Genomic DNA, 24,741 nt, shown 5'->3' with positions numbered 1-24,741 from the left:
CTGAAATGGGATAATGTGTGGAGTATGGTTTTAACTTATATAGGACCTCTTCTATGATATCGGATTAAATCTCCGAGTAATGCTATAAGGAGAACTCATGTCCTTTTAAAATTACCATTGGATTAAAATCCAATGGTGATTTATTGCACATCCAATAGAAATTAGGCTACATCAATTTTGGGAGGGCTCAAGGAGGACATGAGTCCTCTTTATAACATTACTTTAAATATCCACTTATGTCACGTTATTTAATTAATACTTTAACACACACCATTATCTTTCCTTATTTAACAGGAATGGGCTACCCGTAGAGTTGGTAGTGTGTCTGGCATTCTCCTCCCTGGCAATCTAATTCCTGATTGGTTCACATATCAGTGTGAGGGACCCTCGATACATTTTGAAGTACCTATTGTTGATTCCATATTGAAAGAGTTTGGTGTATGCGTTTTCTCTTCATCACGTGTTTCGGTATTATCTTCATATAGAGGTAGCATGTACTCATTTATTAACCATACCAAGAATACTATTGTAACCAATCTGGTAGAAACATCTGGAAGCCCATTCCCTCTTGGAGATCACTTATTGCTATTCAATGTTGTTCTTACCAATGATTTTGAGGATGGTGACGAAGCGGAGGTTGTTGTAGGATCGGGATCTGATCAAATCATTGTTAAGAAGATAGGGGTGTATCTAGTTTATGAAGGGGTTGTTGGTGAAGAAATTATTCATTACGCCTCTACATCAAACGAGGATGCCAATAACAATAGACATAACGGACACTCTTGTATGAGAAAAGCGAGATCTCCAAATAAAATGAAGGATGCACATGTTTTGCTGCAGGAGAAAAAGCTCAAAAATCTTACTACAGAGGAAAGTGAGTATTCTTTTTACTCTTTTATGACAAGATATCAAAAGTTTCATTTTGGATAGTTCTAAGATATATGTAATCTATGTCATGCCCCCAAGCGAATGTCAATGCAAGTTTCCTCCTTTATAGTCTCCTTATGCTCTTGCGCTAAATTCTCCTAGCAAATAATCTGTCTCCAGGTTGAAGTTTCATATCTGAGGGAGTTTTTGCAGTTGGGTTATTAGTGATTTTCTATAAGATGTTGATATTGTGTTGCATAATCCTTTTCAATCTCTATCGGAATTCGAATGTAGAGTCCATGACTGATGGTCATGATCGTAAGATATTATCTCCTTATATCGCCTTTATATCACATATTACGGTGTTTATTATATTGTTAATAAATAAATATATATACAGTATTACGGTTATTATTATTTTGTCCTATCTTAAGGACCTCTAAATTATTTTTTATATTGGAACGATCGATTTGTAATTTAGACCAACCACTGAGAATGATTTTGCATTTATCTCTAGATTTTAGAAAGAAAAAAAAAATTGTTTGTTTCTTTCTTTTTTTAAAAAGAATATTGTATTTTTTTTTTGGACGAATCAATGCTTTATAAACCAAACTCAACAGAAAACATCACTCCAGTAAACATTGGATACAACAAACAGCCAAGAGAACAAACTCTCTATACAGCAACCTATCAACCAAAACAAATTACAGCATAGCCATCAAACAGAACAACAAAACCAGAAAACAAGACAACAGCAGTTTCACAAACGCCATTGCTGTGCAATGCTATCCGAGATGTTCTTCAACTTCCTACTAGACAAAACTCGAGCTCTAACCTCACCTTTAATCTGAGAAACAAGAGCTTCTTCAGTCAAAGGATTATTACCATAACAAAGGTCATTTCTCAGCCTCCATAGATGGTATATAGCTGCTGCCAAACAAAGCTTACAGAGAATATTCTGCAGACTTTTACCCTTCAATTTCCAGCACCAGACCAAAACATCATCCCAGTGCACACAAGGGTTAGAAATACAACAAGCAGCCATCAAATGATGCCAAACTCGTCTACAGAAACTACATTGGAAGAACAAATGATCAATCGATTCCTGGCACCCAAAACAGAACCGACATAAAGAATTTCCAGTAAATCTCCATTCACACATACGTTATTTGGTGGTAAGAGCATTCCTACAAAAAAGCCATAACATGAAAGCATGTCGAGGAATAGCCAACAGAAACCACACAACCTGCCACTAAGGGACCTCAGGGACTTTAGTCCTAAGAGAATTCCAAGTCTCCGAACAAGAATAAATTCCCTTTCTAGATTTCCACACAGGGACATCCTCAGTACCAATGGCAATACCTGGAAGTTGGCTCTAAATATTCACCAATACTTCCGAGCGAGCAGGGGGCCAAATCCAATTACCATTCTACAGAACGGCAGATAGTTTAGCATCAATACCAATCCCAAAATCATAAACTATCCAAAATTCGTAGGTATCAACAAGCCTACCAGCCGGGTGCCAAGCATCAAACCAAAGAGATATATCATGACCTTTCCCAACTTTAAAGCTCAGAAACTCCTTAGCTACATCCCGGAGCTTGAGAATCTTTTTCCAACTCCAAGAACAAGCCTTAGGTAGAGGAATATGCCAGGAACTCCTCCTCTTCAACCAATTTTGCTTAACCCATGCAACCCATAAAGAACCGGCTTGAGAACACATGTTCCATATATGGTTAAGCATGGCAGCACAATTCCAAACATCAAGTTTCCTAAGTCCAAGACCTCCCTCAGATTTTGGAAAACAGACTTTGTCACAAGCAACCTTAGCTTTAGCACTAGTATCCTTCCCACTCCACAAAAATCTGTTAATTTTCTGTTCAATAAGCTAGATAACTTTCTTAGGGAGAATGAACACTCTAGCCCAAAAAACTTGAAGGCTAAAGAGGATAGAAGAGATGAGCTGAAGTATCCCTGCAAAAGATAAATGCCGCACCAACCAAGAATCGATACGACCCGCAATCTTAGCCACCAAAGCATCACAGTCCATAGCCGATAGTCTTTTAGTAATTAGAGGAACTCCCAAATACCGGACTAGCAAAGACCCCTCAGGCATCTGTAGGACCCCTAAGAAAGCTAGCTTATCATCTCTATGAATTCCAGCACAAAAGAAAGCACTTTTGGCAGGGTTAGCTTTGAGACTAGATAAAACTTCAAACTTAGCAAGGACATCTTGGACAGTTTGAATAGACCCCATATCAGCTTTAGAGAAGATGAGTAAATCATCTGCAAAGCACAGATGAGTTAATTTCAGCTTGCTGCACTTATGATGAAATCTGAACCTCTCTGGATTAGAGGAAGCTTCCGTAAGTAGCCTGGACAAGATCTCCATGGTAAGCACAAAAGGTAAGGTGAGATCGGGTCACCCTGTCTCAAACCTTTCTTGCCTTTAATATAACCCACTAAAGAACCATTAAGAGCCACTAAAAAGAGGGGCTAGTGATACAAGCTTTAACCCAAGAAACATACTTCTTTGGGGCACCAAAACAGACCAGGTAGTGGAGGATAAAATCCCAACTTATTGAATCATAAGCTTTCATTAGATCAATCTTCAAAGCACATCTAGAAGTCCCCTTACTTTTATGATAATCATGCACAATTTCCTGGGCCAGCAGAATATTTTCTGCAACGCTTCTCTTTGGAATGAAGGCTCCTTGGTTATTGCTAATTATATCAGGAAGCCCCAGCAGCAACCGATTAGCAAGAATCTTCGTGATGGTCTTGTAGATAAGATTGCAATAGGAAATAGGCATGTAGTCACCCATGACAGACGGGTTCCTTTTCTTAGGCACAAGAGTGATGATGGTGGAGTTAACTTCCTTAAGGAGAATACCAGAAGAGAAGAATTCCAACACTGCCTCAGTAACCCCATCACATATAATAGGCCAAAGCCTTATGGAAAAACCTTGCAGAAAATCCATCAGGGCCGGGAGCTTTATTAGGCTTCATAGAGAAAATAGTTCTACGAACTTCATCTCTAGATACAGTAGCTCCCATACCTTCAATGCATGTAGCAGAAAACTGTCACTGAATGAGTTGTGCAACTCTATCAGCTTGAGTTTTAGAGAAAACGTGAGTAGAGCAACCAAGAAGGTTCTTGTAGAAGTCAATAGCCATCTCCTTAATAAGCTTTGGATCTGATATAGAATTCCCCTGGTCATCCTTCAACATTTTCACAAGATTGGAAGCATTACGAGCTTTGACAATCTTGTGGAAAAAAACAGAGTTGCTGTCCCCAAGATTAAGCCACTGATTTCGTGACTTTTGTTTAATAAAGTTCTCTTCAACTGTCATAAGAGAAAGGAATTGATGCATACACTCCTTTTCCTTCAGATACCACTCCCTACTACCACAAGAGTTTAAAAACCCTCTCTGAGTTAAAGCAAGATCCTGTCTGGCCCTCTCTACCTTCAGCCCTAAGCCACCAAAAACTTCAACATTCTTTTTTTTTGTATTTTTCTACTAATTGCGTTTGGGTATCGAATATTTCGAATATAAATAATATTCTGAATCTGATCACGAATTTCAAGGCAATGAAAATGTGTTTGGATGTTGAATATAATTTAGATTCTTTTGAATATGTGTTTGGGTGTTGAATTTGGAAGATTGGAAAAAAGTGTTTTATAATAATATAAAGTGATTGGAAATGATTGGATTGTATGAAAAGTTGTGTATAATGATTGGTATGGTAAAAAATAATAATAAAAAATATATGATGGGTTTTAAAAAAGTGTTTTATAATAGTATAAAATGATTGGAAATGATTGGATTGTATGAAAAGTTGTGTATAATGATTGGTATGGTAAAAAATAATAATAAAAAATATATGGTGGGTTTATTCAAACTTTATTAAAGTGACCCATGGGTTTTATTCAACTTGGATCCGGGTATGGGTTTTTGAATAAAAACCCGGTTCGAATATTGAATAATCTTACGAACCAAACGCACCATTAAATACAAACAGTAATTTTGATTTTTCAATGATTAAAATAAGGTATTTTTGAAATATTTTAGTCAAATTTGATTTTTCATCTAACATAATGGTCAAGACTAACGGATGAAACTAAGTTGTAATAAATTAGTAATTTGAAAGGTTAAAACATAACATTTGTCTGATCTTAATACCTTCATATAAAAATGACTCTTAGTTGAAAAGGCTAAATTATATTTAACCCATATAAAAATTTTGAGAGCTGGTTGTGGTATTCAAAAATAACCATTAATTGTGCTCTAACTCATATGATATTAATTAGAAAAGAAAAAAAAAAAATCCAATGATATCACCGATTTTTCCACATCTATTACCTAAGTTTGACTGATGCCAAGAAAAGAGAGAGTTCTCAATGAAGACATTGAAGATCAACACTTGTCTGTTTATTTCAGCTTTTTGCTTCTTGGTCTGTTCAACGTGATAAAACTGAAGCAAAACGGGTTCATCGCTCTTGGGTCTGGCGAAGAAAAGAAGTCAAAAAGATTGGAGGCCACCATGACTTTACAGAATTACAGGTGAAATACAAGTCACACATCATAAAAGTATATATATCTTTACTTCTACTTGAATTTCCATCGTGTCTTTGCTGTTGGGTTTGTTTGATAAAGTACTATGCGGTAGAGGATAGTAAATTATTAATTTTGAAGTTAGTAAAAAATGATAAATGTGATATAAAGTAAAATGAATTTATATAAAAAGGTGAAAAAAATTTATATTGTAGTAAATTTTTTTATTTGAATAGTAATAAAAAAAATTAATGATGTGATATAAAAAATGAAAAATGTTAAAATGCTTTGATGTTAATTGTTTTTGAAAAATGTAAAAATAAAGTGAAATTTTTTATGTTGTTTGCCAAACGCTTGCTATAAATTTTCTCATAACGTCTCTCCCAACATTTTTAAGGATAAGTACAAACTACAAACACCAATTAAGCCCAGACAATATTTAAACTTGGAAATAGAAACTAGCTTAATCAACATGTTCATTTGATTTTCGGCGATAGGAATCTTCTTCAATGTGATATTTTCATGTGTGGTAACATGTATTGTGCTTTGGCTATCACAAAACACAATAGTCTCATTGTACTGCAAACCTAGATCATTGACCAAACTTGTAACGACACAGAAAAAAGCACTAGCCACATTTACTATCAGCAAAAAAGAACTAGTCAATTTAAAATTTCTTTATAATTCCTAACAAAACCTAGTTTTTCATATGGGACCAATATGTAACAAACTTCTCTCTTTAAATTTCTGACGTTTCGTCAAGGCTCTAGTACTATTTGTAATGATCCATGAAAAAACAATAACTACATTTGCATTATCATCCGTAAAGAACTAGTCAATTGAAAGTTTTCTTAAAATTCTCTATAAATTCAAGTTTTACTTAGCAACTAGGCAATGTGAGACTTAACACTTATGTGTATATTTATAAACTACTTACTCTATGTGGGCTACTCCTTATCTTCTTAATATGGGATCAAGGTATTACAAAACCTCTCAGCCAAATTGCGTCTTTCACTTCTTCAGCCGTTGCCATATACTTTGTCTCCGTAGTGGACAAAGCAACTATTGACTGTATTATCGCCCTCTAACTAATGGCACACACTAGAAAGTGAAAACATAACATGTCGGAGATTTTCTTTTATTAGATGACGACCATATGACCAATATAATCTGAATCGGCATACTCAATGCAACCAAAATGCTGACAGATTTCATTAATATATCACATTATATTCAATTATATAACAACACATATCACCCATAATAAAAATTATATAAATACATAAAATATATTATTATTTTTTTAAAAGATGGTGGCCGAGCTACCCTTTAAACAAATGGCGGGTCAACCATTTTACCACCACCAAAACCACAATGCTAAAAAAAATTCAGCATTATAAACCAAGTGGTGAGGGCAGGGACATGAACCGGCCAACGCCTAAAGGACAGATAATTAATTCAACAAATGTTTTGTTTTTATCTTTTGTTTATTTTCATATAAAAAATGAGCAAATTCATCTTTGAATAAATTAATTTACAAAAATAAAATAAAATATAATTTATTTTATTTTATTTTTAAAATAAAAAAAGAAAAAGAAAAAGAAAAAGAAGAAGAAGAAGATGAATATGTGTCATATGTGAAAATGAGTATCACTATTAAAAATGGTATCCGCATCCCATTTACAAGACCCGAAATCTACATCCAAGTCCACCGAAAAATATCGCCAAAATATCCTTTTAAACCCGTGGCTGGGCACGCTCATGTGATGTCATCCAAAAATATCGGAGGAGGACTTTGAGAATCAAAATGATCCTCCAAAAGCGGTGGATCCATCCAACAACGCAAAATCATCTTGTCCTTCTTATATTTTAAAATTTGATAATAGAGAATTTATTTATTATTTTTGCATACCATAAGAAGCTCTTAGAACATTTTTATATCATATCAAACTTGTTGGCTTATTGTAAATCAATGTGATCACATGGACTAATTTCAAATATTATTTTTTAAAAAAAAATAAAAAGAAAAAAGAAAAAGAAGAAGAGCAAGTTGAATTCTATTGCGTTTTTTCTTTGCAATTCCAATCCCTTTAACATATGAAAGTCATTAAATCATCTTACAAAAAATTTAATTAAAAAAAAAACCCAAAAGCTAAAAACGTACACCGACAAATTAAACACATTAACAAATTAAATCATTATAACTGGAATCTTATTATAAAATTACGGTCTCAGTTTGTTTAAGTAAGACGTAAAATAATTAAATTATTCCTTTAAATGACAAAGGGTTTTACAAATAATAATAATAAAAAAATTATCAACCCTATTCTCAAGTATTTCTTTTATCTATTTTTAACATTTTTATATCTAAACAAAAGAGAGTCCTTGCTGTTAAAATATGGAAGTTTTCCACATTAAGTTTGTCTTTACCATTTAGGCTTGATCGTTCATTATCATTCTTGTATTTTCTGTACTTACCACAGTTTTTCTATAAATATATATAAGTAATTTATACTGTAAACACATCATATAATAAATGCACAAATGTACAATATAACCCTTACGAAAAATTTAATTGATTGTGGAAATATGCCGCAAGGCACTCTAATTATTACTTTTTTAAGGAAAAATTACAGTTGAGCCCTCTAATCTGTCAGCTGTTTTGCAAGTAGCCATATGAACTATCAACACTTGGACTCTGGCTCTCCAAACTACAAAAAAGTTTAAAAAAAAACTTATTTTATTGAAATATGCATATAATACTCCTATCACGTGTCATTTTTTAATTAAAAATAATAATAAAATTTTAAAAATAAAAAAAAAAACTAAAATTTTATTTTTTATTATTATTTTACTTTTTAAAAAAAAGATGGGTTTTTGGGGGTGGCTGCCATTTCTTCATTTTATTTTTTATTTTTAAATTTAAATTTTATTATTTTTAATTGAAAAATGACACGTGGCAGGGGTATTATAGGCATATTTCGATAAAATGGGCATTTTTGAAATATTTTGGTAGTTTAGGAAACTAAAATCTAAGCGTTGATAATTCGTGAGATTACTTAAAAAACAACCGACAGTTTGAGGGGCTAGTTGCAAAAATGATGGCGGAAGAAAAATTGATGGAAGTGCAAAATGGCAAGGATAGGTTTGAGTGTCAATCACGTCAACAACTTTGATGACTTTCTTATTAATCACAAAGGATTTATGTGTGCATGCTTTGAAAAAATGCAATGAAGGAATTGAGAGTGCTTGTCTTTTCTCTAGCTAACGTCTTAAGTCTTAACACGGCCACAAACTTTTGACTTTCTTGACATAAATGAATTCAAATTGATCAGAGACGCGTTAAAGAATTGAAAGAAATTCATTTTTTATTTCCCATTTAGCTTTCTTTGTGATAAATGAAATTTTGCTCCCATAAGCTGTCAGCAATTTATTGGTCCAATCTGAACACAGGAAGAAACCGTGTTGAGATTGGATCAATAATGATGATGTGTTAAGGGATGATCGCACCATAACAATTGTGATCACCCACACTATTTATTTTCATGGAAAGTGAAAACTTTCATGAAAATTAAAGGAAATTTGGTGCAACTCTCTATCTATATATAAATAGTCAAGGGGTTGGAGGCTGAAATTCATTCAGTTGTTCTTTAACTATTTCTCTTTTTGTTTTCCTCATAAATTTCCACCTTAACAGGATAAATCCTTCCAAACACTTGCATTCATTTTACATTGAAATTCCTTCAAATAAATGATCTGCAGGATAAAAAATCAAGTCTTTGGGAGTTGATTTTCCAATTCTCACCTTCTCCCCCTTGGGCCATAGCTGTTGGAACATCGAGATCTCCTAAACCCTTCTTCTCTTCATCTTCTTCCTCCCATTCCAACTGCATTTACGACGTGTTCTTGTGTTTTAGAGGTGAAGATATGCGTAAGAACTTCACTGACCACCTCTACTTCGCTTTGAGAGATGCCGGAATTAAAATCTTCAAAGATGACCATGAGCTCCAAAGAGGTGAATATCTTGCATCTGAACTGTTACGGGCAATCCAAGGATCCAAAATCTCTATCATTTTTTTTTCAAGGAACTATGCAGCTTCGAGGTGGTGCCTAGAGGAACTTGTGGAGATCATGGAGTGCCAAAGAAGTATGACGCAACTATTTCTGCCTATATTCTATGATGTTGAACCCTCGGATGTGAGAAACCAGACGGGTAGTTTTGCAGAAGCATTCGCAAAACATGAAGAGCATTACTTGTTGGACATGGACAAAGTTCTTAGGTGGAGAAGAGCTATGTGTGAGGCTGCTAATTTGTCAGGATGGGATCTAAGAAAAACTGCAAACGGGTAAGTTCGTATACGCAATAGTTTTTTCTTTAACCTACAATATTCTATTTTAGTACATTTATAGTATCACATTACAATATGTTTTCTATAAGGGAAAAATATAAAAAAGCCCCATGAACTAACAACCGGTTTTAGAATAACCCCCTTAATTTTCAAGTGCGCTAACGTAACTCATCAAAGTAACCAAAGTGTGCCAAAAATGCCACTTTTGTCGAAATATTCCTATAATAACATTTATTCTCTTAAAACCTAAAATAAAAAAATTAATTAAAAAAAGTATTCTTTTTTTAAAAAAATTTTAAAAAATATTAACATAAAACTAAAAAGTTCAAGAAATTAAAAACTTAAAAAAATATGTTTTTCAATTAAAAATTAAAAATAAAAAACAACAAGAAAAGGGGTGGCTCGGCAGCCGCCCCAATTAAAATTTTTTAAACTTTAAAGTTTTTAATTTCTTTTAATTTTTAGTTTTATATATATATATATATTTGACAATGACACGTGTCGTCATTTTATTGATGATAACGTGGCACACTAACGGAATCCATCAAGTGTTTTTACAGAATTTGACTGCAGGGAGTAATTTAGTTTTATAAATGTATATTTTTAATATATTGATATTTTTTTAGTAAGAGTAACACATGTCATTATTTTATTGGTGTTGATGTTAATACTAACAGAATCTATCAAGTATTTTGACAGAATTTGACTACAATGACTAAATTGTTATTTTTTGCCTACCTTGAAGACTTTTGAATTATTTTTTAGGAAAAAGTATAAAAAGCCCCCTGAATTCTCAAGTGTACTAATTTGACCCAACAAACTACCAAAGTGTGCCAAAAAAGCCACTTTTGTCGAAATATTCCTATAATACCCTTATTCTCTTAAAAACTAAAATAAAAAATTAATAAAAAAACTATTTAAAAAAATAAAGAAATTTTAAAAAACTATTAATGTAAAACAAAAAAGTTAAAGAAATTAAAAACTTAAAAATTAAATTTTTTTAATTAAAAAAAAAAAAAGAAAATAAAAAGGAGAAAAAACAAGAAGAAAAGGAGTGCCTCGACAGCCACCCCAATTAAAAAATTATAGTTTTTTATTTTTTTTAATTTCTTTAACTTTTTAGTTGTATAAATTTTTATTAATAGTGGCATGTGTTGTCATTTTATTAATACTAACGTGGCATACTAATAGAATCTGTTAAGTGTTTAAAAGGAATTTGACTGGAAATAATAGTTTAGTTTTATAAATGTATATTTTTAATGTATTGATATTTTTTTAAGTAAGACTGACATATGTCATCATTTTATTGGTATTGATTTTGACACTAATTGAATCCGTTAAGTATTTTGACAGAATTTTACTACAATGACAAAAAAAAAAAATTTTCCTACCTTGAAGACGTTTGTATTATTTTTTAGGGTTAAATACTCCATTGGTACCTGAGTTTTAAGAGTTTTTAAGTTTAGTATTTGACTTTTCATTTGTATCATAGGTGGTACCTGAGTTAGAGGAAAAAGTTCATTTGGTGCCTCTGTTAGATTTTTTGTCAAAATTTTAACAGCTCGCCACGTGTCAACTGCTGAGGTTGACACGTGGCACTATATAAAAATAAAATCTTTAACAAAAATAATAAAATTAAAAATAAAAATTAAAAATAAAAAAAGAAAGAAAGAGGAGAGGGGTGGCCGGCCACTCCCATTTTAAAGGGGAGTGGATGAGCCACCCCCTTGGCCGATCTGGGTTTAGGGTGGTTCGGCCACCCCATGGCAGAAAAGAAAAAGAAAAAAAATGATGGGTTTTGGACCTTGGGGGTGGTCGAACCACCCCCATGGGCAAACCCTCAAATATTTTTTGATGGGCTTTGGCCCATAGGGGTCACCGAATCATCCCCTAGGGCCACGAGAGTGGTTTGGCCACCCCCAGACCTGCCGACCAAGGGGTGGCCGAACCACCCCGTGGCCTATGGGGCTGGTTCGGCCACCCCCAAGGGCCAAAACCCATAATATTTTATTTTTATTTTTTATTTTATTTTTTCTGCCACAGGGTGGCCAAACCACCCCCCATACTGGCCAAGGGTTGGCTTAGTCACCCCTCTTCCTTTTTTTTTTTCAATTTTATTATTTTTAATTATTTTTTAAAGATTTTTATTTATTTTTTATTTTTTATATAGTACCACATGTCAACCTCAGCAATTGACACGTGGCAAGCCGTTAAAATTTGGACAAAAAATCTAACAAATGTACCAAATGAGTTTTTACCTCTAACTCAGGTACCACCTATGATGCAAATTAAACTCAGGTATTAAATTTAAAAATGCTTAAAATTCAGGTATCAATGAGGTATTTGACCCTATTTTTTGTTCCGTAATGAGCGATTTATAATTTAGGTCAACCACATGGATTGATTTTGCATTTAATATTTAGTTTAGTTTTTAAGAGAATAGGGGTATTATAGGAATATTTTGACAAAAGTAGCATTTTTGGCACACTTTGCTAGTTTGATGGGTTACGTTAGTATACTTGAAAATTTATGGGGCTATTCTAAAATCGGTTGTTAGTTCAGGGGGCATTTTGATATCTTTCCCTTAATTTTAACAGTAAAGTGGTAGAGGGACTAATTTAAAACTTGTGTAAAACTTAAGGACTAAATTCTTAAAAATGAAATTTCAAGGACTAAATTCAAATAAGATGAAAACTTAGTGGTTAAACAAGGCCTAGAGTCGTTGTACTAGAGAAAAGGAAAATGAAGAAAACCTTTTGCAATTGTGACACAGAAAAAAAAAAAAAAAATCTTACTTTGGTAGCTGTACTACAGGGTTGAAAAGAGTGTTACTTAGAAGAAAAACACTACTTTTTGCCATAGAATTAAAAGCAAGAGTAATTCCTTTGGTCTTGTGTGAGAGAATGAGGTTTTGAGTGTATTGCATTTTGGGTTTGAAAGATATTTCATTGCCACTCTTTTGTACTCCAATTCTTTGGGTAATTGATTTTTTTTTTCTAGTCTTCTCTCATGGACATACCTTAAATCGAGAGCATCATGAAATTCTCTTGTACTATTGTGTGTGATCATTTTGTATTATTTATTGTGATCATGATCTGTTGCACAATATAAACTTTATTGGCTAATTAACCAAGTGATACTCACTTATTTTTTTTATGGATTCACGTACTTATAACATAATTCTATGGTACAAAAATTTAGTTTATTCAAACTTTGCCCTAGTAGTATTGTAAATGCTAATGAGTTAAGGATAATGGCCAAAACTAATGTGTTCTATGTTTTTACATATTCGTGTATATGAAACTTATATTTCAATTCTCTCTTGTATAATGTGACTCTACCTAACTTCTGAAAATAATTTCTAGGCATGAAGCAAAGTTTATCAGGAAAATTGTTAAAGAGATTACAAGAGAATTGAACAGCAACCACTTGTTTATAGCACTCTACCCAGTTGGAGTAGATTCTCGTGTTCAAGACATAACTTTTTTGTTAAATGTCGGAGTTAGTGATGTTTGCCTGGTAGGAATCTTGGGTATGGGCGGAATTGGAAAAATAACCATTGCTAAAGCTATTTATAACCAATATTTCCATGGATTTGAAGGTAAAAGTTTCCTTGCAAATGTTAGGGAAACTTCCAAGGAACCTAGGGGCCAAGTTCATCTCCAACAACTTCTTTCTGACATCTTGAAGACAAGCGAGATAAAGATAAGTAGTGTTGACAGAGGAATCAATATGATTAAAGAAAGACTTTGTAATAAAGCAATACTTGTGATACTTGATGATGTAGACCATATGGAGCAACTGAATGCCATATGTAGAAGGCGTGATTGGTTTGGTTCGGGAAGTAGAATTATTATAACAACAAGAGATGAGCACTTGCTAAAGGAGCTAGAAGTGAATAATGTATATACAGTTTCAACAATGAATGATAGTGAATCTCTTGAGCTCTTTAGTTGGCATGCCTTTAGGAATAGCTATCCTACTGAAGATTATACTGATTTGTCAAGAAGTGGCATTGCTTACTGTGGAGGATTGCCACTAGCTCTTGAAGTTTTGGGCTCATTCCTTTTCTCTAGGAGCATGCTAGAATGGAAAAGTGCATTAGATAAATTGAAGAGGATTCCTCATGAGCAAATTCAAAATAAACTTAGAATAAGTTTCGATGGACTAAGTGACAATACTGAAAAGGATATATTCATTGACATCGCATGTTTCTTCATCGGAATGGACACAAAGTATGTTGTAAAAATATTGGATGGTTGTGGTTTTTTTCTAAAGATTGGAATTAGTGTCCTTATTCAACGGTGTCTTCTTAAAGTTAGTGGGAGAAACACGTTTACCATGCATGATTTGTTGCGAGACATGGGAAGAGAAATCGTTCGTGAAAAACACCCAAACGAACCTGGGAAATGGAGTAGATTATGGCGGCATGAGGATGCATTTGATATATTGACAAAGCGCGAGGTAATAAGAACTTTCTCAATTGAAAAAATTGAAAGAAAAATAGAGCAATTTATTTTCTAATACATGTGTTATTTGGGAAGCAAATGCATATATACCAATTCATGCTGATTACATGCCTTGAGAGTGTAAATCTTATATTTCTTATTTGAAAATAGGAATAGTTGTTTTCTTTGCTAACATCATTCTTTTGTTTTTGTAGTTGCAAACATGATTACATTATATTAAGCAAGGCGAAATAAATGAAATAATTAATTAACAAGAAAGCATGTTGGTTGACCAAAATTGTTAACGCCACCACCACTTATAAGAAATAATGAATTTAATCACTTAATTAATATTCTAAGACTTTAATATGTGAGCCAATACATCGAATATGTAATAGAAATGGGAGGTGAATTACGAAGACAAGGTTCAAGCTCAGAACCTTTGCTGTCATACCATATTAGATCATCAATTGCCCCAAATGCTTGATACTGTGTTAAATCATCAATTATCCTAAAAGCTTATGTAATAAATCTGGATATTCACTTGTCTCATGCAATTTTTTATTTTTTTTACAGGGAACAAATGCAGTTGAAGGACTTACTTTAGAATTGCCAAGTCTAAGTAAGGTGAATTTCAATTCAAAAGCATTTAGAAAGATGCAGAGATTAAGATTACTCCAACTTGATCACGTACAATTCACTGGAGCCTATAAATATCTTTCCAAAGAATTAAGGTGGATTCGCTGGCATGGATTCCCTCTAAATTTTATGCCCAATGACTTTTATCCAAAAAACCTAGTTGTGTTGGACTTACAATATAGCAATCTCAAAAGAGTATGGAAAGTTCCTCACGTACAATAATCAATAATTTTTTTTTTTTTTTTTTTAATGTTCTAGGCTCTAATATTGTGATTTCCTTCATTTTTCATTGTTTATTTTTCTCATTTGTTTAGCAGTTGCTTGAGAAGATGAAAATTCTAAATCTTAATCACTCTCATTATCTGAGGCAGACCCTGACTTTTATAAACTCTCCAATCTTGAGCAATTAATACTCGAGGATTGTACGAGTTTGTTTGAGGTTCACCACTCCATTGGAGATCTTAGTAATCTTGTTTTGGTGAATTTGAAAGATTGCAAATTTCTTAAGAGTTTGCCAAGGAGTTTCTATAAGTTGAAGTCTTTGGAAACTCTTATTCTTTCTGGGTGTTCTAAAATAGACAATTTGGCTGAAAACTTAGGGGAGATGGAATCATTGACAATTCTTCTTGCGGACAGAACTGCTATAAGGCAAGTGCCTTTTAGTTTAGTGCAACTAAAGAACCTCAAATATTTATCTCTATATGGGTGTAAAGGATCATTGTCCGAGCCATTGCCTTCACTCTTTTGGTCCTGGATATCACCAAGGAAAAGTCTCAAGTCAGTCAATCTACTGCCAATAGTGCTACAAGGCTTGAACTCACTAACACACTTATGTCTCTGGGAGTGCAATTTATCAGACGATGCAATTCCTGCAGATCTTTGGAATTTATGTTCTCTTCAAATTTTAGATTTAAGATGCAATAGTTTTGAAAGTCTATCAGCAAGCTTAGGAGGTCTTTCGAGGCTTCAAGATCTCAGATTGGATCGTTGCAAAAACCTTAAATCAATTCCAAATTTACCAGAAAGCTTGATTTTTTTAGATGTAAAACAATGCACGACGCTAGAAAGAATGTCGGATTTATCAAAGCTTTCAAAGATGAACGGTCTATACCTTACTAACTGCCACAAATTAGTGGAAATTCCAGGTCTGGATAAGCGGTCAAATCCCATTGTATCTGTTGGTATGGAAGGGTGCATAAATCTGACAAATACTTTTAAGCAAAACTTCCTACAGGTACATGTTTCTCTCTCTATGATATAGGACCTCTTCTATGATATTTGATTAAATCTATGAGTAATGTTATAAGGAGGACTATACTCCTTGAGTCCTCTCAAAATTGATGTTGCTTTTAAAATTATCATTCGATTTTGATCCAATGGTGATTTATCACACATCTAATGGTAATTAGACCACATCAATTTTGGGAGGACTCAAGGAAGACATGAGTCGTCCTTGAATAGAGCATTACTTTAAATCTCCACTTCTCTCGCATTATTTAATTAATACTTTAACACACATCATCCTCCTTCCTTATGTAACAGGAATGGGCTACGCGTGGAGTTGGTAGTGTGTTTGGCATTTTCCTCCCTGGCAATCAAATTCCTGATTGGTTCACATATCAGTGTGAGGGACCCTCGGTACATTTTGAAATACCTATTGGTGATCCCATATTGAAAGAGTTTGGTGTATGCGTTGTCTGTTCATCACATGTTTCGATATTATCTTCATATAAAGGTAGCATGTCATTTATCAACCATACCAAGAATACTATTTTGACCAATCTGGCAGAAACAGCCGGTGGCCCATTCCCTCTTGGAGATCACTTATTGCTACGCAATATTGTTCTTACCAATGATTTTAAGTATGGTGACGAAGCGGAGGTTGTTGTAGATTGGGGACCTGAAATCATTGTTAAGAAGATAGAGGTCTATCTAGTATACGAAGGGGTTGTTGATGAAAAAATTATTCATTACGCCTCTACATCAAATGAGGATGCCATTGTTGTCAGTGACGATGAGGATGCCAATAACAATAGACAAAGGAAAATGAAGGATGCACATATTTTGCTGCAAGAGAAAAAGCTCAAAAAGCTTACTACAGAGGAAAATGAGTATTCTTTTACTCTTTTATGACGAGATCTCAAAAGTTTCATTTTGGATAGTTCTAAGATATATGTAATCTTGTCTCACATGTATTGTATAATTATTGAAATATGTCATTGCCCCAAGCGAATGTCAATGCAAGTTTCCTCATCTATAGTCTCCATATGCTCTCATGCTAAATTCTCCTAGCAAAATATTTATCTCCAAGTTGAAGTTTCGTATCTGAGGGAGTTTTTGCAGTTGGGTTATTAGTGTTTTTCTATCAGATATTGATATTGTGTTGCATAATCCTTTTCAATCTCTATCGGGATTCAAATGTGGAGTCCATGACTGATGGTCATGATAACATGACAGCTTATGGCTGCAATGATGTCATTGATGAACCTACAATGGGATGGGCTCGATATGCTCATATGATGCAAATTTTGATTGTGTACCAATCGAGTTTATAGGGAGCCAAACTCTGGTATCAGACAGTTTTTCATGAGGAACTAGTCTATTTTAGGTTTACCTTTCACATCCTGCAGGGTAATGCATGATGGGCTTCACACTTCAAGAGTGTGAGGCAAGATGCTAATTGACCTGATCGAGCAAATTCAAACCAGTAATTATTAATCATGCAAATTACCAGCAAGAATGAAGGCCATTGTGGAATTTTATGTTAATGGGAAGAAAGATGCATTGAAACCCTTCCCTAATGGTTCAGTTTTGTTTGTATAGGGATTATTAAGCTTTAGTGTTTTACTATAACTTTTCTTTGTAAAGTTTTCAATTGTTTTGTTCAATGAAGGTTACTCATTCATATAAAAAAGAAAAAAAAATGGAAAAATAAAAGAAAAATAAGAGAATTGATATGCAGAGGAAACTATTAGCTTAATTTTATTCCAATGCTGAAACCATGAATATATACTGATATACATGAGCAGAAAAAGGCAAGTCTAATTTACAATCACATAACACTAATTGGCAAATGACTCCTTTATTCTTTCCTTAGATGTAGTGTAATCCCTTTATGTGCGGCTGTTGTTGCTCATCAGCAATGTGCTTGATGAGCACGGCAAGCATTGACTTCCTGATTGAAGCAATGCTTGCCTTGCACGATTATTTGGATTGCCTTTGATGGCATGTAGGCTTAATGAGTATCTTGGAATGCCTTTGATGATATGTGGACTTGATGAGGATCCTGTGTATGGTTGGACTTTATTGATCATGAAAGAATCAACAATGCAAGGCAAATATTGATTTCCTAATTCATGCAATATTTGCCTTGCATAGAACATTTGTTGTTGGGGTAAGTTTCCTTTGATGGTATGCAGCCTTGCTGATTGACATGACAAATTAGTTCGGCTTGAGTGATTTGTTGCAGTCAACTTTATTGGCAAGTATTCCTTGTCAATAGCTGTCGTTGCAGCTGTATTACACATGACATCAGTCATGTCATGCATAGCATTCTTGCTGGCAGTCTTAGACACGTCCTTGGCATGCATGGCATGCTTAGTAGCTGCTTGAGCAGCATCCGTGGCAGTGAGTGACACATCACTATGTGATATGTTACTAGGTAGTTTAACATCCCCTCTCAAGTTGATAGGGGATGGAATCACCTTCAACTTGGACTTTAGGAAGTGAAAGCTGGAAGTAGAGAGCCCTTTGGTAAAGACATCTGCAACCTGATCAGTAGTGGAGATGGATGATATCAGGATTTCCCGGTTGAGAACCTTCACTTGCACAAAGTGGTAATCAACCTCAATGTGTATAGTATTGGCATGGAAGACTGGATTTGACGCAAAGGCAAGGGCACTGACATTATCACACCACACCACAGGAGCAACCGGAAGAGGAGCTTGAAGTTCACAAAAGAGCATCCGTATCCACTACAACTTAGCAGTAACAATAGCTAATGAGCGATATTCAGCTTCGGTACTGGATCTAGACACCACTAGTTGCTTCTTGGCACTCCAAGAGATCAAGCAATCACCAAGAAAAACAGCATAGCCGGAAGTGGAGTGGTGATCATTCGGATTGCCAGCCCAATCAGAGTCATAGAATGCATTGAGTTGAAGTGTGTTCTTGGAGTTATATAGGCCATGGTCAATAGTTTGCTTGAGGAATCGTAAAACTCCCTTGGCAGCAGTCCGGTGAGTAGAAGTAAGGTGATGGAGATGCTGACACAATTGATTCACTGAGTAAGCAAAATCAGGATGGGTGAGAGTACAATACTGCAGGACACCAACAAGGCTCCTATACTCATTGGAATCGGGCAAAGGTTCACCATTCAAACGCGAGAGTTTGGAACCAAAAACACATGGAGACTTGGCAGGTCTGGCTCTTGTCATGTGGGTTCGAGCTAGAATATCATGCACATATTTAGATTGACACAAGTGGAGGCCTGCTGATGTACGTGTAACCTGAATACCAAGGAAGTAACTCCGAGGGCCTAAGTCTTTGACTAGGAATTCCTGCTGCATTTTGTGAATAAGGGAGCTGATAATGGAAGAGTGAGTGCCTGTAACAATAATATCATCCACATAGATGAGTAAAAACACCCGAATGTGACCAGAGATATGATAGAATAATGAGGTATCTACAAGAGATGCCTTAAAGCCAATTTCAAGCAGAAATGTGGATAATCTGGTATACTAGGCCTGAGGGGCCTACTTCAAGCCATAGATAGCTTTATGAAGCTTGCACACATAATCGGATTTCTGCTTGTCAACAAAGCCCTTAGGTTGTTCCATGTAAACTTCTTCAGTTAAGGATCCATGAAGAAAAGCATTTGAGATATCAAGTTGCCGGATGGGCCAATCTCTAAACATAGCAATAGCAAGAATGAGCCGAATGGTAGAGGGTTTGATAATTGGACTAAAGGTCTCAGTAAAGTCAGTGCCTAATTGTCGTTCAAACCCTTTAGCAACCAAGCGAGCTTTAAACCTTTCCACTGAGCCATCAGCCTTTCTTTTGATCTTATAGACCCATTTATTGTGAATCACATGTTGATTGTGAGGTCTAGGACAGAGATTCCATGTGCCATTGGATATGAGAGCTAAAAGTTCAGTACTCATAGCAGCCTGCCATCTAGGATCAGGAGAAGCCATTCGGTAGCTGGAAGGTTCAATTTTTGGTGCAACTGAGAGACACCCAAGTAATGGATACTTGGTATGGAAGAACTGGTAACCAGGAAACTACTTAGGATGAAGGCTTCCAGTTTTAGACCTGGTAAGCATAGGATGACTAGGAACAGGAGAGGCTGGATTGATAGCAGATGAAAGGGAAGTGTTTGGGGTATCGGCAGAGAGGTTAAGAGGCAGGGCTACCAAGGAATCAGACTCGTGAAGTGGGTGAGAGGTTTGCATAGTTGGAATTGAAGAAGACTCAGCTGGGAGTGATTCTGTCAAGGTGGGAGATGGTGGAACAGTAAAGGGATCCTGCACAGAAGTGTGAGGTGGAGTACCAAGGGGTGATGCAGCAGTCGAGTCTGAAGGAGGCAAGTTAGAAGGTGTTGTAGAGGATAGAGATGAAGTTCTTGAAATAGAAGATAACAAAGGTAAAGGAAAAGAGACATCACCTGTAGATGGAAGCTGAGAAGATAAGAGAGAAGTAGCATGATCCTTGGCGGGGAAGGAGGTCTCATCAAACACAACATGTCGAGATAAATACACCTTGCAGCTAGTCGGATCTAGGCATTTATAGCCTACATATTGGTACCCCAAGAAGATACAAGGTTTGGACCTATATTCAAGCTTATGTAGACCATAAGGACGCAAGAGAGGGTAGCACAAACATCCAAATACCCTAAGTCTTTGGTAGTCAAGAAGTTGGTTATAAAGTTTCTCAAAATGAGACATGTGATTAAGGGTGGCAGTAGGTAACCTGTTGATAACATGGACAGCAATGGGGAAGGAATCATGCCAATATTTGTTGGATAGATGTACATGGGGTAGCAGGGTCAAACCGGTTTCAAGTATATGTCTCAGTTTTCTTTCAGCAACCCCATTTTGGGGAGAAGTGTATGGGCAGGTCTTTCTATAAGCAATGCCATGATTGGTGAGAAAGGATTGAAATTGGAGAGATGTAAATTCACCTCCTCCATCAGATTGTAGTTGTTTGATATTGGTGGAGAGAGTATTTTCAACAAGACATTTAAATTTAACAAAAGTCTCAAACGTTTCTAACTTGGTGTGAAGTGGATATATCCAACTGAATCTTGAGTAGCCATCAACAAAAACAACATAGTACTTGTATCCACTCATGGATAGGACAGGAGAGGTCCAAACGTCTGTGTGAATTACTTCTAAGGGACATGTAGAGATGTGGGTGGATGCATGGAATGGAGGTTTCTTCCCTTTGCCCAATTGACAGGAACCACAAACAACATTTTTATTAAAATCAAATTGAGAAAGAGGCAGTTTATTTCCCTGCACTACTCGGGTTACAACATCGGAGGAAGGGTGTCTTAGTCTAAAATGCCACACTAGAGAGGAGGTCTTTATTCCTAGCATTGTTGTGAATGCTTTGCTACCTTTGTGAGACTTCTTCTCAAATCTGAGAGTATACATGCCATTTTCACTCCTCCCTTCCAACAAAGCTTGTGAGTCTGGAGATCAAAGACATAGAAGTGAGTGGCAGTTAAGATAAAATAGTAGTCATTATTAAAAAGCTTACTATAGAGGAAAATGAGTATTCTTTTTACTCTTTAATGATGAGATCTCAAAAGTTTCATTTTGGATAGTTCTAAGATATATGTAATCTTGTCTCACATGTATTGTATAACTTTTGAAATATGTCATTCCCCCAAGCGAATGTCAATGCAAGTTTCCTCCTCTATAGTCTCCATATGCTCTCGTGCTAAATTCTCCTAGCAAATAATCTGTCTCGAGGTTAAAGTTCTGTATCTAAGGAAGTTTTTGCAGTTGGGTTATTAGTGTTTTTCTATCAGATGTTGATATTGTGTTGCATAATCCTTTTCAATCTCTATCGGGATTTGAATGTGGAGTCCATGACTAATGGTCATGATAACACGACAGCTTATGGCTGCAATGATGTCTTTGATGAACCTACAATGGGATGGGCTCGATATGCTCATATGATGCAGATTTTGATTGTGTACCAATCAACTTTCTAGGGAGCCAAACTCTTGGGATCAGACAATTTTTCATGAGGAACTAAATTGTTTTAGTTTTACCCTTCACATCCTGCAGGGTAATGCATGATGGGCTTCACACTTCAAGAGTGTGAGGCACGATGCTAACCTAATCGAGCAAGTTCAAACCAATAATCATTGATCATGCAAATTATCACCAAGAATGAAAGAAAGAAAGATGCACTAAAACCCTTCCCAAATAATTGAGATTGGTAACATGTTTCTGCTCCTTAGAAGCGCGCATTTTGGTGCTTAATGATGAGTTCAACCGAAATGTAGTATAAATGTTCCAAGGCACACGTGGAAGTTACAATTAAGAGAGATTTCATCTTTTGTGAGCAATGTGAGTTATGCTCTTTTTCCCATAGTTAAAATAAAGTAATAAAGAATAAGAAAACTTAGATAAAATTCTCAATTTCTCTGTGTATTAAACCGTGTATAGAAATGACCTATTTATAGTTGAATACGACCAGTTAAAATATGGAAAACATTCAAGAAATTAAAGGAAAATATTACAAAATAAAATCAACTTACACAAGAAAATATAAATCAGCAAAACAAAAACGGTGAATTACGGTAAATATCAGAATATCATAATATATTCTAAATATATCCTAACGGCCATATTTTAAATCCGTGAATTACTTTGGAATATCTTCCCTCTGCCATAGGAACTGTGATGATATTGTGTGATCGATGTCTACTTTTTCCAAGATAGCATCCAATACAACTTTTTATGAACTTCTTTTTCTAGGAAGTGAGTTCTTTTTCTAGCAGTTTGATTAGTATTGGTCCTATTGGACTAGCTAAAAAACTTTATTTATATGTTAATTATCCACTTTTCAAAAATGCCTTCCACTCTCTAAATTTTTCTTTACTCTATTAAAATATTCTTTTTAATAATTTTATATTTATTCTTTATTTTAAAATGATTAGAAAGATGATAAAGACGTTGAATGTAGATTTGATAGGAAAATCATTACCCTTTCATGAATATTATGTGATTAGAATCTTCATTCAAGTTGCCAAAGTTTATCCCATTAATTTTGGATTGGAATTTCAAATTTCAACCGGTCCGACCCTGCATGAGAGAAGGCCTCAATAGAGTTTACCTATTTAAGTAAATGCTCGGATAGCCTAAGATTTGTTCGGGCACATGAACTTTATTGGGCCATTTTCTCAACTACCTGTCCAAATTAGCTACAATCCGGATAAATGGCACTAAGGAATCACAATCTATCAATTTTAGGTGCTTAATTGACTAGGTAGGATTTTAGTGCCGCTTATGTTTTAAATAGGAATTGAGATTCACTAAAATTAATTTATTCAAATTTCACTGAAATTCGAACAATCCAAGAGAGAAAGGTTGTGCATGGGATTGAGTAGGGAATCTATACCTTAGGTTGTCCGAAGAAGGTGAGCTCTGCAGCCTCTTCTAAAATTTAGATAGCCTATTTATATTGGATTCTCCTCCTTTTAACTAAAAGCAAACATTTGTAATTTTATATATATATACGCTCAAACATAGTATTTGGGTACTAATAGTCTAATATATAATAGAGCACAAGTGGTTTATAATTCAGAACGTAATTACTACTATAAATCAAATAAATTCAGATCCAATACAATGCAAACAATAAATTAAATACACTCCACAAACATAAAAAGAGAATTTAACTGTAGTACTGATCTAACTTTAAACCGCGACCATCACAAAGATGCCAAAAATAGTCATCATCCACCCATAACATATAGGTGTAATGCTTCTCTTAGCTGCTGAAACTGGAGAAGGTGTTGGAGACATTGTTTGAGGCAGCACTGTTATGACAAGCTTTTGGTTTCCAATCTCACATTGTTTGGCAACACCACAAATGTACCATTTTCTTCCGAGAGTTGATAGGCTAATCACATCATTTCCACTAATCAGGGCCTCAGTTCCGGCCAGTGCCGCACATTGTTGGAAGTCAGTTCCATTGACTTTAAAAATATTGTGGGCACCCTCTTTATACTTGAAAACTGCACAAAGAAGATGATTTTTCCATCATCAATCAAACTAAAAAATAATTATATTTACAAGAAATTTATTGAAAACTCAATGAGAAACAACCCCTTAAAAACAAGACGGCCTCAAAGTCGGACAGAACTTATACAAGCAAGCGTCTTCAAGAAAACAAACACGGGCAAATAAAACTAAAAGATTAGAAAAGAAATATATATACCAAGTGTGTCACCCACATGGAACTCCTTTCCCTGAGCCCAAGCTTGGTAATCAAGGTTAATGGTCCAACCCTTGTCATCACCAACCCCAAACTTTGTGGCCGAAACTGAAGGGACAAGAATTGCTACGATTGGAAGGATGAAGAAATATTGGGAAGAAGGCATTATAATCAGATTGATTTTCTTTTGTTGTTGGCCTTGTGGAAGTGTTTAATTGTCTCAAAAACTAGAAATCGTGCCTATTTATACATATTGATCACCGTCTATGCACGGCAACGCCGAATGGCAGAATTAATTTTAGTTGTTGGAGATGTTGAATAGGCCTTTTCTTATACAGTTTGGACCGCTGTCCGACTTTAAGTTTCAAATTATTGCTGCCCTTTGTGTTAAAATATTAATTATATATAATTTTTTTTTTGTTGAG

General features: G+C 34.9%; 3 protein-coding genes across 3 annotated transcripts; 1 reads left to right on the top strand and 2 right to left on the bottom strand.

Moving 5' to 3' along the window:
• The first annotated feature begins 9,053 nt into the window (after window positions 1-9,053).
• On the top strand, window positions 9,054-17,113 carry LOC133871472 (disease resistance protein RUN1-like). The gene is made up of 5 exons (XM_062308915.1): window positions 9,054-9,770; window positions 13,139-14,237; window positions 14,798-15,055; window positions 15,228-16,094; window positions 16,403-17,113. The coding sequence occupies exons 1-5, from the start codon at window positions 9,352-9,354 to the stop codon at window positions 16,991-16,993; spliced, it is 3,234 nt and encodes a 1,077-aa protein (XP_062164899.1). The 5' UTR covers window positions 9,054-9,351; the 3' UTR covers window positions 16,994-17,113.
• A 1,721-nt stretch (window positions 17,114-18,834) lies between these two features.
• LOC133871470 (uncharacterized mitochondrial protein AtMg00810-like) lies at window positions 18,835-19,428 on the bottom strand. Its single transcript, XM_062308914.1, has one exon. It carries the CDS (start codon window positions 19,426-19,428, stop codon window positions 18,835-18,837), a length of 594 nt encoding a protein of 197 aa, XP_062164898.1.
• A 4,368-nt stretch (window positions 19,429-23,796) lies between these two features.
• LOC133871469 (blue copper protein 1b-like) lies at window positions 23,797-24,482 on the bottom strand. Its single transcript, XM_062308913.1, has 2 exons — window positions 24,320-24,482; window positions 23,797-24,116 (listed from the first exon to the last, which is right to left on the bottom strand). The coding sequence occupies exons 1-2, from the start codon at window positions 24,480-24,482 to the stop codon at window positions 23,797-23,799; spliced, it is 483 nt and encodes a 160-aa protein (XP_062164897.1).
• Window positions 24,483-24,741: the final 259 nt, after the last annotated feature.

The sequence above is a fragment of the Alnus glutinosa genome, chromosome 6 (assembly GCF_958979055.1).
Source record: "Alnus glutinosa chromosome 6, dhAlnGlut1.1, whole genome shotgun sequence".
Taxonomy (NCBI): domain Eukaryota; kingdom Viridiplantae; phylum Streptophyta; class Magnoliopsida; order Fagales; family Betulaceae; genus Alnus; species Alnus glutinosa.
This window is presented reverse-complemented; position numbering and strand designations above follow the sequence as displayed.